The sequence below is a fragment of the Cupressus sempervirens genome, chromosome 2 (assembly GCF_028749045.1).
Source record: "Cupressus sempervirens isolate cs-2001-9-10 chromosome 2, ASM2874904v1, whole genome shotgun sequence".
NCBI lineage: Eukaryota > Viridiplantae > Streptophyta > Pinopsida > Cupressales > Cupressaceae > Cupressus > Cupressus sempervirens.
This window is the reverse complement of record NC_143119.1, coordinates 212653675-212667631: the sequence shown is the minus strand read 5'-3', so window position 1 is coordinate 212667631 and position 13957 is coordinate 212653675. Positions and strand designations below refer to the sequence as shown.

The following is a 13957-nucleotide window of genomic DNA, read 5'->3' as shown; positions in this document are numbered from 1 at the left end:
TGTGTGTGTGTGTGTATGTATATATACATATGTATATATGTATATGTATATATATATATACATATGTATATATGTATATGTATATATATATATATATATATATGTATATATATGTATGTATATACATATATATATATACGTATATATATAGATATATATATACATATATACATATATATACATATACATATATACATATATATACATATGTATATATATACGTATATATATACATATCTATATATGTATATGTATACATATCTATATATGTATATGTATATACATATATATATATACGTATATATATAGATATATATATACATATACATATATACATATATATACATATACATATATACATATATATACATATGTATATATATACGTATATATATACATATCTATATATGTATATGTATACATATATATATATATGTATATATGTATATGTATATATATATGTGTGTGTGTGTGTGTGCATATCTATATACATATCTATATACATATATATCAATATACGTATATATATATATACACACATATACACATATATATACATATACATACATATACACACACACACACACACACACACACACACACACACACACACACACACACACACACATATATATACATACATAGATACATACATACATACATAATGATTTATAGTGATTTGAATTTTTTTTAAATTAATGATTTATTTTTCAAAAAATAATATTTATATTATTTAGAATAATAAAGACATTTTAATTATATATAGTGATTTCAATAGTTATTTAAATAATTTTAATCGATAATCAATCAAAGTCTAGCGTATATATACATACATACATACATATACGTATATAGATATATATGTACACACACACACACACACACACACACACATATTCATATGCTAGCATTACCCTCCATATTTAAGTAATTTAGAATACCTACATTACAACAAACTAATTAAATTTAAAATACTTATATTAAAATGCATACATTATAACAAACTATTTAAATCAAAATAATTACATTAAGACACCTACATTAAACTAGTGCATTAAAATAAACCATTTAAATGAAATCGCTATATTAAAATTATAACATCAAAACAAACTTTTTTAATATTAAAATATCTATATTAATCAAACTATTTAGATCAACAAATTTAAAATACAACATAAAATTCAAGTCTAAATCTAAATACAAAAGATAACATATAAATCTAAATATAAACACAACATAATAATGAAAATCAAATATCTTCCTTTGATTATTTTGGTGGTTGTTGTTCCTTCCATTCGCATTCTTAGTTTATTTATTTTATATTTGACAATTTATTTTAATTTTTTTGCGAATGACATTTAACACTTTTTGTTATAATTTGATTGTATTTTTTTTTTTTTTTATTACATTACACATTTCTTAGCATATTCTCATTCTAATAATTTGTGCTCCTATTATATACACCTCTTGACATAAATATAATTTTTTTAATCAACCAATTCTAAAAAATTACACAAAGAAATTGTCATTAACTCATTTACATATAACAATAAAAATACTATATATATATATGAAGACTCAACTTAGTTGTACACTAATAATATTTTTGAAAACTAAAATAAATAAAAAATATATAATTAGTAAAGATATACTAGATTATTTTAATAAAGCCAAAACCATAATGACTTTGACCCATTACATAATACTTAGTATTGTGATATTGCGATCAGTCTGGGAGGTCACCCATCCCAGTACTACTCCAGCTCGAGTGCACTTAAATACAGAGTTCCCTCCATGTTTAAACCCACTTTGCTTGCAACCCCATTTGCAAAACCTTCACAAAGTGTTGTACCTATGAACCATTCATTAGAAAGCCTCTTAAGCTCATCAATTGATAAGCAGGAGATATTTTTCCATAGCAAGTCAAATTATGATATTGCTATCAGGATTTAACTATGTAGTTTTTGGGTCAAACTCATTGACTCATATATCATGAGTAGTGATTCACACATGAATCCATCTCTCATGAGAATAAATGGAACACTTGGCACTCATTGGATCTAGGTGATGCTCACGGAGGTGAAGCACCGTGACTTCTTGGGAGGTCACCCATCCCAGTACTACTCCAACTTGAGTGCACTTAACTACATAGTTCCCTCCATGGTTAAACCTATTGTGCTTGCAACTCCATTTGCAAAACCTTCACCAAGCAGTGTGCCTATGAAGCATTCATTAGAAAGCCCCTTAAGGTCATCAATCGATAAGTAGGAGATTTTTCCACAGCAAGTCAAATTGTGATATTGCTATCAGGATTTAACTATGTAGTTTTTGGGTCAAACTCATTGACCCATGTATCATGAGTAGTGATTCACACATGAATCCATCTCTAATGAGAATAAATGGAACACTTGGCACTCATTGGATCTAGGTGATGCTAACAAAGGTGAAGCACCGAGACTTCCTAGGAGGACCCCTGTCATAGAACTACTTCAGCTTGAGTGTGCTTAACTACAAAGTTTGCTCCATAGTCATGAAGGCCAAAAGGATAAGTTTCACAAGAAAGGAGACCTGAAACCAACACCACAAAATTACTAAAATATACAAGGACCAACAGAAAGCCCCAAAAGTAAGACGCCTAAAAATAAGCCACATAAGCTCCATATAAAATGCATCATGTCGGTTTTGAAAATCAAAATCCATCATGTCAGGTTTGAAAATGTCTTCTAAACTCAAAGGATAAATGTAAGAAGGTGAAGAGCCAAGAGGAGGAGCATGAATTGTTTTATCAATGAGACTATTATAATTCTCATACTAAGAAGAGTAAATCTAACAAGATATTACAGGACAACCCACATCACTTAGCCTCAATGAGTGGAGATTGGGGGTAGAAGGAACTTGCTAGACCTTGGGATGACAATGATGACTAGTGGAGAAGCCGCACAACATCATCGCTTATCTTGTGATAAGTGTGACACATAAATATAATAATTTATAAAATAAGCTTTAACAACTAAAACTTAGCTCTATTCTCAAAAATTACACACACACACAAATTTTTTGTTTCTTTTTAAATTTAATTTATTCTGCTACACATTTCACTTTTTTTTGACATTTCAATATTTAATCTTAATTTTTAATTCTTTAGTTACGTTAGTAACATTGTTAAGAATTAATATAATCATATTTTATTTTTAATTAATTGACTAACCATTGTAGCACAATTGCCCATTACATATAAATACAATATATTGACACTTCGTAGCATTAGAACAACCAATTCTATCAAGAAATTGGACATGTTCAATCATAATGAAACTAGGAATGACATATTCTTACATCTATACATGACTTTATTGAAATCGTAACTTGCCTTTATAGTGAACAAAGCTCAAGAGAGAGTGAATCAGTAAGATAATGACTAACAATAACATGAGGCAATCAATGATAAGAGTAACAATGGATAATAAAAGAATATTGAGTAGTTGTTCACAATAACTCTCTAATGAGAAAGAAATAAGAAATAGAAAAAAAAAATACATAAGAGACATGGCCTAATACTTGAATACTCGAACTTTGCGCTTATCAAAATTCTATGTGGAAATTTCAAATTACTCAATTTTTTGTAGTAGCTTACTTTTCAAGTCGTCTACTTATAACTAAGATTTCAAGTTCATGTCATTAATTATGATGCCATATCAGCATGTTTTTTTCCAAGTTGTCCAAAATAGCATAAATAAAAAGTGCGACCAATGGTTGCAGAAAAAAGGTAACCATACTTGCATAGCTATGTGACATCACATCATTGGTTACTTTTTACAACTAAAGATACATTTCATTCAATTATGGGTAATCATCATTGTACTAACAACTGTAAAGTCACAAGTATTGGTGTAATGTTGTCAATAAAATTGGACGTTAAGTTAGTAAGTGTAGGTATAAGTCAACAACTCCTATCACAACCATTGAAACCCCTTCAAGTATTAGATCCTCTCCCCTAGCTTACATTAGTCACAATAAGTGAGAACCCACGAGAGCCAACAATTCAAGAACAGATTCCTTTCCTTTCAAGCTTAACAATGTGTCTCTATTTCCAACAATTGCTTGATCTTTGTGAGGGCTCGAATCCAATCATTTGTTGGGGCTTGCATAAAGCGTGTTCTTCTAACAACAAAGCGAAATGCAAAGAAACAGAAATAAAACAAGTCAAAACTGCTGCTATAAGAAAAAGAAAATTTTGAAAAAGGCCAAAGAATTTTCTCTCATTTCCTCTAAATTCCAGCCATGTTGATGCCTATATCTCGACTCCTCACCTTTTCCATTCAAAAATGGGGAATAAGCAATAGGGAAACAAAACACATTACAGGCTCATAAGGTCCATTCTCTACTGTGGCGAGAATGATTGATGAGGCCGGTTTGGCCCCTAAGAATGTGATTCTCTTTCTACATTAAAATAACCTCTACAGACGAGAATTCGAGGCCTGAGCAAAAGAAAATCTACGCAAATCAGATCATAAGTGACAAATCCTTTGATGCATAAACAGCCCAAAAGAAGGGAATTTGTAAGGCAAAAAGTGACTGAAGGACTGAAGGTCTGGACTGGACTAATTACAAGTCTGATGGAAATTCAGATTGACAACAACATATATCAATCACTAGCTTAATAGGGAACATATCAGAAAGGACAAGACGACAATTTGAACTATAATCCAAACTGGTGTGACAATGGAATATTAAAAGAAGTTTTGTAGGTTGTGTAAGGAAAAGGACAACAGGTAGAATATGTAATTCGGACCCACAAAAAATAAAGAGGATAGGCCAAAGAAAGGCTCTTTAAGAATAATGTTCATATAGGCGTATTCTTGTTAATATAGGCGTATTCTTGTTAAAATCCTATATGTTCAGTGGGATATTTATAGGCTGACTCGGATATTTAGTGGGTCTACTTCTTTAAATTCTGCAGCGGTCCTTGCTAGCCTGTGGGAACCCAGCTCTACAGAGTGTATGAAGGCTGTAAATTTGACGGTCGACCCTGGCTGCTAAGCAAAAACAATAGTGATGCTTTTCATTCAAAGTTAGTCTTCAAATGATAAGGTCTTTGTTTTCCTAAATATCATATAGTCTAGATACATATACAACTATAATGTTTTAGAATTTTTCAGAGATCTTTTTAAGGTTTCCGATTTCATTGATTCATATGTTAGAGCAAAAACAATAAAAAATTAGTTCATCTCATTAATTCATATGCTTGACTATAAGACCACCACCAGATTTAGCTTCTTGGTAGAAACACCGAATAAACCATGTACAGAATAGAATAATATGTGAAAACTGACAGCTCAGGTAAAAGCAGGGCATCAATTTAGAATAGACAAACAGGGAAGGCCAGAATCGAGCCAAAAACAATATCATTCAGACCTCAGATTCCAATGACTACAGTCAAACTCTATGAACCTATAAGAGCTATAGGACAACACACCAGAAATAACTCATCTGGGCGTGTCACCAGCAATGCATGGCTCATAAAGACAGGACAAGCATAAGGCCTTACCTGTTGAGGTCAAATCGACAACATAGCTGCCGAAATATGTCATTGTCAGAGCTCATGAGTTTCTATTTCATGTCCTGCAGAAACTGTCATTGCAAGGTTCCATTTTTGGAGCATGTACTGATGAAGTGGGTCATGTCAGACCCCAAAAGAGAACCTGCAACTGTTATGATTGATAACAAAGAACCAAAAAGTTATATCAAAACAATAAATGTTACTTGGCAATTATTCATTCCTTACGTACAAAAATATTGTTAGCTTCTCAGTGCACAAAAATAGCCATTTAGTTACCGTCAAAGCAAAAGAGAAGAGTGGTTAAGTTTTTTATTTGAAACTCTGAAATCTCGTGCACAAATTCTTCATTTATCGATTGTGTAGTGTGAAGTAGAAGAAATCACAAGATACAAAGTTAAGTCTAAACTTATTATAACGATGTAAGAATCTTTATTATCCTGTGTCATAATTATTTTAGGGAGAGAATCCAACAGTTGAGCATTCTAACTTTCCACCTCTCAAAATCATCTACCCACGAGTCCAGAAACAATGGAGGTACAAGAACTATCCAGAAACAATGGAGGTACAAGAACTATCCAGAAACAATTAAGAAAATGGCTACACATGCATCAAAAGGATATCTGATAAAAAATACTTCAAGTCGCTCAAATTTTCTTGTAGCTTATTTGACAATATCTCAACTTAAGCTAAAGTTCCAAGTCTACACCATCAGATGTAATGCCATATAAAGATTATTGTTGAGGCATTGTATAAGGTCTGAGAGAGGGGGTAGACCAATAGTTGTACATTAAGTTATAATAATTATATACTGAGAGTATTTGTCCATTAAGTTTTATTTGTGTGCTAATGCAGTATCACATGATCTGTTTCGTTGTAGATCTAAAGAATATATTTCATTCAATTGCAAATACTCACGAGGAACAAAAACAACTTATCACAACTAACGGTGCTATACTATCAAAAAATTGGACATAAATCAAACAAATAGGATGGCAATTACTAAAAGACCCAGCTACTGGGTCCCTTTCCCCTGTGCTTATGGCCCATTTTCATTTTCCAAAATAACAAATCACATTTAGGATTTTCAAATGGATATTATTTGATGTTTACTTGTAAGGCATTACAGGTACAATTTTATTTTTATGAGCAACTCAATAGCACATCCAGTTGGAGTTGATGTCTAGAAGGTAATACTCAATGTAGTGTAATTTTCGAATCCCAAAAACAGATTTATGTGCAATAGTCTGATTGCAGTGGCAGTCAGGCACTGAGAATCAAGCTGAAGGTGCCTGTATGATTTTGGGTATTAGATTCAGTTAACACTGGCTTTTAATGAAAATGTAAATGAAACTACTCTCGTTAGTCCAACTCCCAATTTTGAGTTAGTGTGCGGCATGGAGTCCCTTTATCTACAAAAGCACATTGGCTCTACAGCTAGGCATTAGTTGTACGGTTAAAGATTCCTCTGAACCTTCACCTTTAAAGTGAATACAACCATTCTAAAATAAAAGCTAAAAAGATACAAGATGGAACAATCACCCCATTTTGTCATCGGGCAAGAAATCAGTGAGAACCTCTGTATTTACTACAATTGGATTTCATTTGCAATTTAGACTAATTGGCCAAGTTCTGTAACTTCCTTGCAAGTGTGCCAGCATGCTGCAAATGGCTTGCACACCCTATTTATTAGCTATCATTCTTATATCAACATTTCTGTGGACAATAGAAATCCAAAAAATGTTGTGGATGCAATATCATTTGGGTTAAAATAAATGAGTTTTTCTATTCATAACCAAACATACAGAACCTATCTGATCCAAAATCTGACGCACAAATTGGATCATGACCACAACGCAAACAATTCGTGAGTGGAAAGAAAAATCTACTGTCCTTTGTTGTCTTGTTATTCTCTGGCTGTCCTTTGTTATCTTGCTGTACTTATTGCTAAATCTTTTCTCTTGGAAAAGGGTCTGGGTCCTTTCAAAACCTCTATTTCCCTTGGACCAAAAACATTTAACATTTTTGATAAATAAATGACTACTGTGATCTGCCCTGTCTGTGTTGTGAATTAGGCTACGATTTACAAGTCATGACAGTGATAGGCCTTCCTTAAATGACAATGTCTTGTAAAAGCTCGCAACTTTCTGTTACCCAATCTCCAATAGAACGATATAGGTTTGCATACAACTCTGAAAGAACCATTATCAGAAGGAAACACTTCATAAGTCCTGAGTGGAAAGAAAAATCTACTGTCATTTGTTATCTTGCTGTACTGATTGCTAAATCTTTCCTCTTGGAAAAGGGTCTGGGTCCTTTCAAAACCCCTATTTACCTTGATCAAAAAAACATATTTAACATTTTTGATAAATAAATGACTACTGTGATCTGTCCTGTCTGTGCTGCGATTTACAAGTCATGACAGTGATAGGCCTTGCTTAAATGACGATGTCTTGTAAAAGCTTGCAACTTTCTGTTACCCAATCTCCAATAGAACGATATAGGTTTGCATACAACTCTGAAAGAACCATTATCAAAAGGAAACCCTTCATAAGGTCTGAGGCAAAATAGTCATGCATAACTATAAAGTTGTGCTAAATTCTAAATTAAATACCTTAAAAACTTCAGTTATGGCTGTCAAACATAATACTCTCTAAAATTATCAAGCCTTATAACAACAATCCCTTTGGGAAAGCTGTGAACTTATATATGCCAGTCAGAGCTCGTAAATGTGAAAAATGATTTTTTATAACAATAAAGGTCCTCCATCTGCTTGGGACAAGACAATCATGCATAACTCCTCAGTCTATGTCTAAAAAATCGTAGTTTAAACTTTAAAAATTTCACTTTCACTGTCAACATAATCCAGCATATATTTATCAAGCTTTAACCATATCTGTTTGGAAAAGCTGAGACCTAATCATATATCACCAACCAGTATGCATTGGTTTTCATCAAAGTTGCATAGGGAATGGGGTAGTTGGGTGCTTGGGGTACGGGTACAGGTACGGCTATTTTTCAAAATAGGGAACAGGGGTACTTGGGCACATCAAACTTTTTTTTCTAATATAATTTAATATTTATAGAAAATCTGAAATTATGAGCCGTGACTGGTTTTTCAAAACAAGAACAGTGATAAAGTTTGCAAATGTAATGCATTATTTTCAATTTCAGATCTGCAATATGTTTGTAATAATAATATATGATAAATGTTTAGATGCATAACAGAGACAGCAGAGTTTTAACATGAACAAGAAGATCATAAATCATATAACAATGACATATTGCAAATGATAAAATTTTGACTTGAATAGTGATAAAGTTTACTACTGATCAGTATCAAAGTTTCAAACTGATTACTATTGAATTAAGCTTGAATCTTGATAAACAACAAGCTGAAATGCCAACAAAAATCAAAACAAAATCAGAAATCTTAATCAAGGTCCTTAGCTGTTGTGTTGCTCTCCACTGAGTACCCAGTATTTGGGGTACATGTACCTGGTACTTGGGTATGTGGGTACATGTTCCAGGGGCATGGGTACACGTAACCATACAACCTAAGTTTTCATGCATTTGCACTTCAATAACATTGAACCACTTCAAAGCTCTTTCCATGTCTACCTATGGACTGCTAACAAGATATTACATCATTCAAGTTCTGCTTGCTTCCATTACAACACTTCCTTTCTAAATTCTATCAAATCACCAAGAAAATCCAGCATAATACACCCAGAAATCTACTTATCATAGATATGAAAAACAATATTGCTCCAGGTCATCATTTCATAGCCACTACGGCTACAGGAAACAATCGTATTTTTTAATGCTGGGAGAATCATAATTGTGTATGCACAAACAAAAGACAACGCTGTCTAATAGCCATTGACCTTAAATGCATCAATTAAAACAGGGATATTGACTTGCCAAATCACAATTAGGGGTATGCAACAAAAGGCAATGCTGCCTAAGCACAACTGAAAAATTCATCAATTAAAACAAGGACTTGCATTAATTAACACTTTGGAATCTCCCTGCCAGATAAACATTTTTTTTCCATTCCATCCAGACATCCAGAACAATGGATCTGATGGCAAGTATTCACTATTCTTATTAATGTATTTTATCATTTGTAACATTTACCAGACAGAATAAACCGTCCCCTGCTTGCAAAGCCTCTACTTGGTGAAAGCTTGTTTGCAAACATTACACAACTAAGAGACGGAGATAATAGCTATTCTTTGGGAATAGCAGTGAAAATACATCTTTACAGAACAGCTGACCATGAAGTCTAGAAATAAGTCTAAATCAAAACTTGTGAACTGGTCCAAAACACTTGCGAAATGACCACATAGAAAATTTTAGCAGTTATTGTTATGCCTTGTCATCATGGAACCACCAGCGAGTCTCTTTTGGGGATCTGCCATTTCTACAATTTTTTACATAGCGATCGTTATCTGGGGGCCTTTGCTGCATTGCACAAACACTTGAGTATTACACTCTGTAAACCAGTCATACAAACATGTATCTAACACAATTGCACATAGTACTAAAGGAATCAAAATAAAACCTTTGCAGTAGAGCTAGATAACATTGAAAGAATGCTGATGCATACAGAGCCAACAGTCATAGCTGGAGACCAGGAATCATATAAAATATCTGTACCCATAAAAAGCAAATGAGTGAGTAAACTTGAAGAAGCATCCTTAGTGAGCATTATCATAAAAGTTGCTCATTGATAATAATTTATAACCATATGATACGGCTAGCTTATGGCAAGAAAGTGGCTAGATTATAAGCAACTGTTATATTTCTCTCTGTATGGCTTTGAGATTCCTGAGAATGCTATTCATTTTTAGAACAATCTTAATTTTCAACTGGGAGTGGTTCCTGCTGATATGCAATCTAAGCTACACTGAAACGATTGCTATGAAAGGGATGTCATGATTTCTTCAAGAAATCAAAGCAAAAAAGTACTATAATCAAATTACAGACCACGGATTTCCTTAAAACTCAAGCTCTTATGGTAAGTGATGACCCTAAACATAAATAAATGATGAGCCATGAAGTTACTTCAAAATTACTGCCATGTAAACCAATATGAAAGGGTTTAATCAGCAACAATTGGAGCCCATTTAAGCAAGACAAATAAAACACTAAGCCCACAGGTAAATCAAAAAATAGAAAAATAGGAAACAGTAAAGCATTTTCAAAACATGCTGAAAGATCTCTGACAGGTAAGCTTTCTGAATACTGCAGGGGATAGTACACAATGAAAATACTTAACTAAAAGTTAATTGATAAATATCAGAAATCAATCAATCACATTTATATGAAATTGATTTCCCCATCCAAATAGAAATTTGTGATCATCCCAAAGCACATGAAAGAGTTATTTATATGGCATTTGACCAAGGTTTCAAACTTTGAAATTACAGTCACAAACATATTAGCTTCTGAATGGTAAAATAGTGGCATTGCATATCCTACAACCAGCAAAACATTTTGATGTGAGGCTAATTGGGATGTTCATTTTCTGTTTGCTCTTTAGAATCAGTTTTAATAGAGTTGGAGATTATAGTATTATACAAAACAATACTTTATGGCTAAAGCCGTGACCAAAATCAATGAGAAAAGAATTCAAGACATAATTTTAAACAAATTTTGTTTCAATGTATGAGTTGTGAGAACATTTACATGATAAGAAGATGAATAAAATAGAAGACATAATTTTATGACTAGTTGCTTCCAGTTATCAATATGGAGAATATCTAAAAAAGATGTGCCAACTTCATCCGAGACAAAAACAAAAATCAATCTAATGGAATGAAGATTGTACAGAATAGCAGTGTAAAATAAAAATCATTACAGAATGAAGAATGCAACACAGCATATTATTTTATACCAAGCTGCTTCCAATAGGCATACCAATTTCATCCAAACATATGCAGGGAAACCTGGTTACTACATTCAGTGGCAATAAAATGCATACCTAGACATATATGCCCATTGCTGTAAATGTGGGGATGCAGAGGAGCTGGCTGGAGGAAAATAACCTGCACAATTAAAAACCATACATGTTTTGTTACCTACTGGTTTTAGAAAATTCAAAACACCCATTAGAAACAGCCTCACATATCCTATTTTTCTAAATACTAAACTATCAATTCGATTCTTCCCAGCAGCCCATAACTCCAGAACACATTTGAAAACAATGTAGCATTACAATATTAGGGTCCAATCAGACATGAGTCGTGATCTTGAAGGACAAATATGGGGGTCGATAGAGTGACCAAGATTTAGCACAACGCAAAAAACAACAAAAATCCTACTACGAGATTCCAATCCCCCACACTGGACCACAACTGAGGCACACATCCGTCGATGCTGCAGCAGAACAATCATGGGGTCCATTAAAGCAAGACTTATCTATACAAATCCTAAGAATGAGGCCAGAAAATTACCCCAGGCCATGCAAAAGCGGTGACAAATGCCTCATCCAATATGAGATAAGCAATCCCCTAATAAGCAACTTAAAAAATGAAATGGAATTTTGCTTCCAGATTCGATTGTGTATGTTGCTGGATTCGATTGTGTTTGTTATATACAATCGAATTCAGAATCATTTCAAATGGATTGTGGAAATCTGATAATGTTAACTGCAAAACAATTAACCTGAAACCGACAATTTAGATTAGATAGGTAATTCCAAGTAAAGGATTGGTAGAGTACGATAGGGAAATGATGAGAACCCAACCTGAGGAGCCTCCATGGGATACTGCTCCGGAAAATCCACTTGGAGCTGGTAAGTTTCATTGGCGTACATTGTGCCAGGAGCTCCTGTAAGCTCAATCACCCACCTACCAACATGCAATGGTCAATGTCATGGACTGTACGCTAAGAAAATGACTCACTAACTGCAAAAATCAATACATATTTCAGCTTTATGCATAAGTTCAAGCATTGGAACGAGAGAAAAGCATACCTCTGTAAATTATCGGTGGCCTTGTGCTTGAAACCAGTGGGTGGGTTCACTTGCCATTCTACCAACTCCTTCTGAAGTCTATTGGTAGCGATTTTGCTGAGGCTTTGACCCTGAATCCACACATTCTCAACATTAAGAAGTAAAAGAGGAAAATCGTTTCCAGATGGATGAATACAAATAAGGCATTTCAAATAACATAGAAAGTAACCCACCTTGTGAGCACCTGAAGAACTCATGATGATGACAGAAGGCAAAAAAAAAATACAAATTGGGTGTTGATAGACAATAACACAGAAAAGCCTGCAGTAGAAGTAAGAAGTATAGGACTGCTTAGAACTCAGATGTCAAAGATGGTGTGTCCCATGAAGAGGAGAAGAGGGTTTTATTGGACGGGGAAGAGGAATCGAAACAATGTGAGGACTGAAAAAGAAAAAGAGAATACCCATCAAACGAAAGCTAAAGAAGAATCAACCAACAAGGAAGGAATTACAAGACAAGGGGATTAGATAGGATCGAATTATACCAAAAGCTAAAATCTCATCTCTTTACTCACATGCATCCCACCTTGACCTTCCCTCAAATCACCAACTGCTTGCAAATGTCTTAATATATAAAAATATCATTCATGAATTTTCTTTGAAATTGGGTCAAACCCAGACTTCCACTGATTAGGGCTACAAGTTTGTTGCCTGTGAATTTTGTTTGGTTGTGCGTTGAGTTTATTTGATGTCAGATTACAGCGGGGTAAAATCTTAGGCCAAGATATCTTCTATTTTAACTGGAACAAGATATATTCTATTTTAACTGGAACAAGTTTTCTAATTTTGAGTATTTTAGTGAAGGGCGTACTTTAGGGGAGAAGTCGGTAAAAGAGAGTGCTTTGTTTAGAACAAGTATCTGATTTTTTAAGAAGCATTTTTCCACTCCATCTATAAAAGAGATTGTTTCTTCCATACCAAGTATCTAGTCCTTAGATGTTGAAATTTAGGGAAAACAATTGAATAAAAAATGAATTTGTTTTGTTTATATGCAAAATTCCGGCCTTTAGAAGTGTTTCAAAGTGAAGTTCATTTGGTTATCACATTTTATTTGTGTCATGCCTATTGAGTGGTGTTATATATATATTTTTACTTACAAATAAGTTAATGTTAGGTAAGTGTCTCTAAGCATTTATATAATGAATTGTACTGTCTCTAAGCATTGATATAATGAATTGTACATATTTTGAGGTTGTTTAAACTATTATTTATATATGAAAGAAAAATTAAAAGATTGTGCTAATATTGAAATTGTTTGTTATATTATTAATAAAAAATAAGAGATGTATAAAAATTTATAATAAAAATAGTTTAGAAATTTACTTATTCAAGAATATAAATTATAAAATGTTAGAGAAGTGTCATCAATGTATAAGATAT

The 13957-nt window shown here is 33.0% G+C and overlaps 1 protein-coding gene across 2 annotated transcripts; it reads right to left on the bottom strand.

The window, feature by feature from the left end:
- Positions 1–9539: 9539 nt before the first annotated feature.
- Positions 9540–13232, bottom strand: LOC149571796 (putative ubiquitin-conjugating enzyme E2 16). 2 transcript variants are annotated; one of them, XM_089813211.1, is made up of 7 exons: positions 13063–13232; positions 12752–12839; positions 12540–12649; positions 12312–12414; positions 11547–11610; positions 10125–10213; positions 9540–10024 (listed from the first exon to the last, which is right to left on the bottom strand). In XM_089813211.1, the coding sequence occupies exons 2-7, from the start codon at positions 12773–12775 to the stop codon at positions 9929–9931; spliced, it is 486 nt and encodes a 161-aa protein (XP_089669337.1). In that variant the 5' UTR covers positions 12776–12839; positions 13063–13232; the 3' UTR covers positions 9540–9928. The 2 variants fall into 2 exon arrangements, with proteins under 2 accessions (XP_089669337.1, XP_089669336.1); XM_089813210.1 differs by having other exon boundaries at positions 13093–13111.
- Positions 13233–13957: the final 725 nt, after the last annotated feature.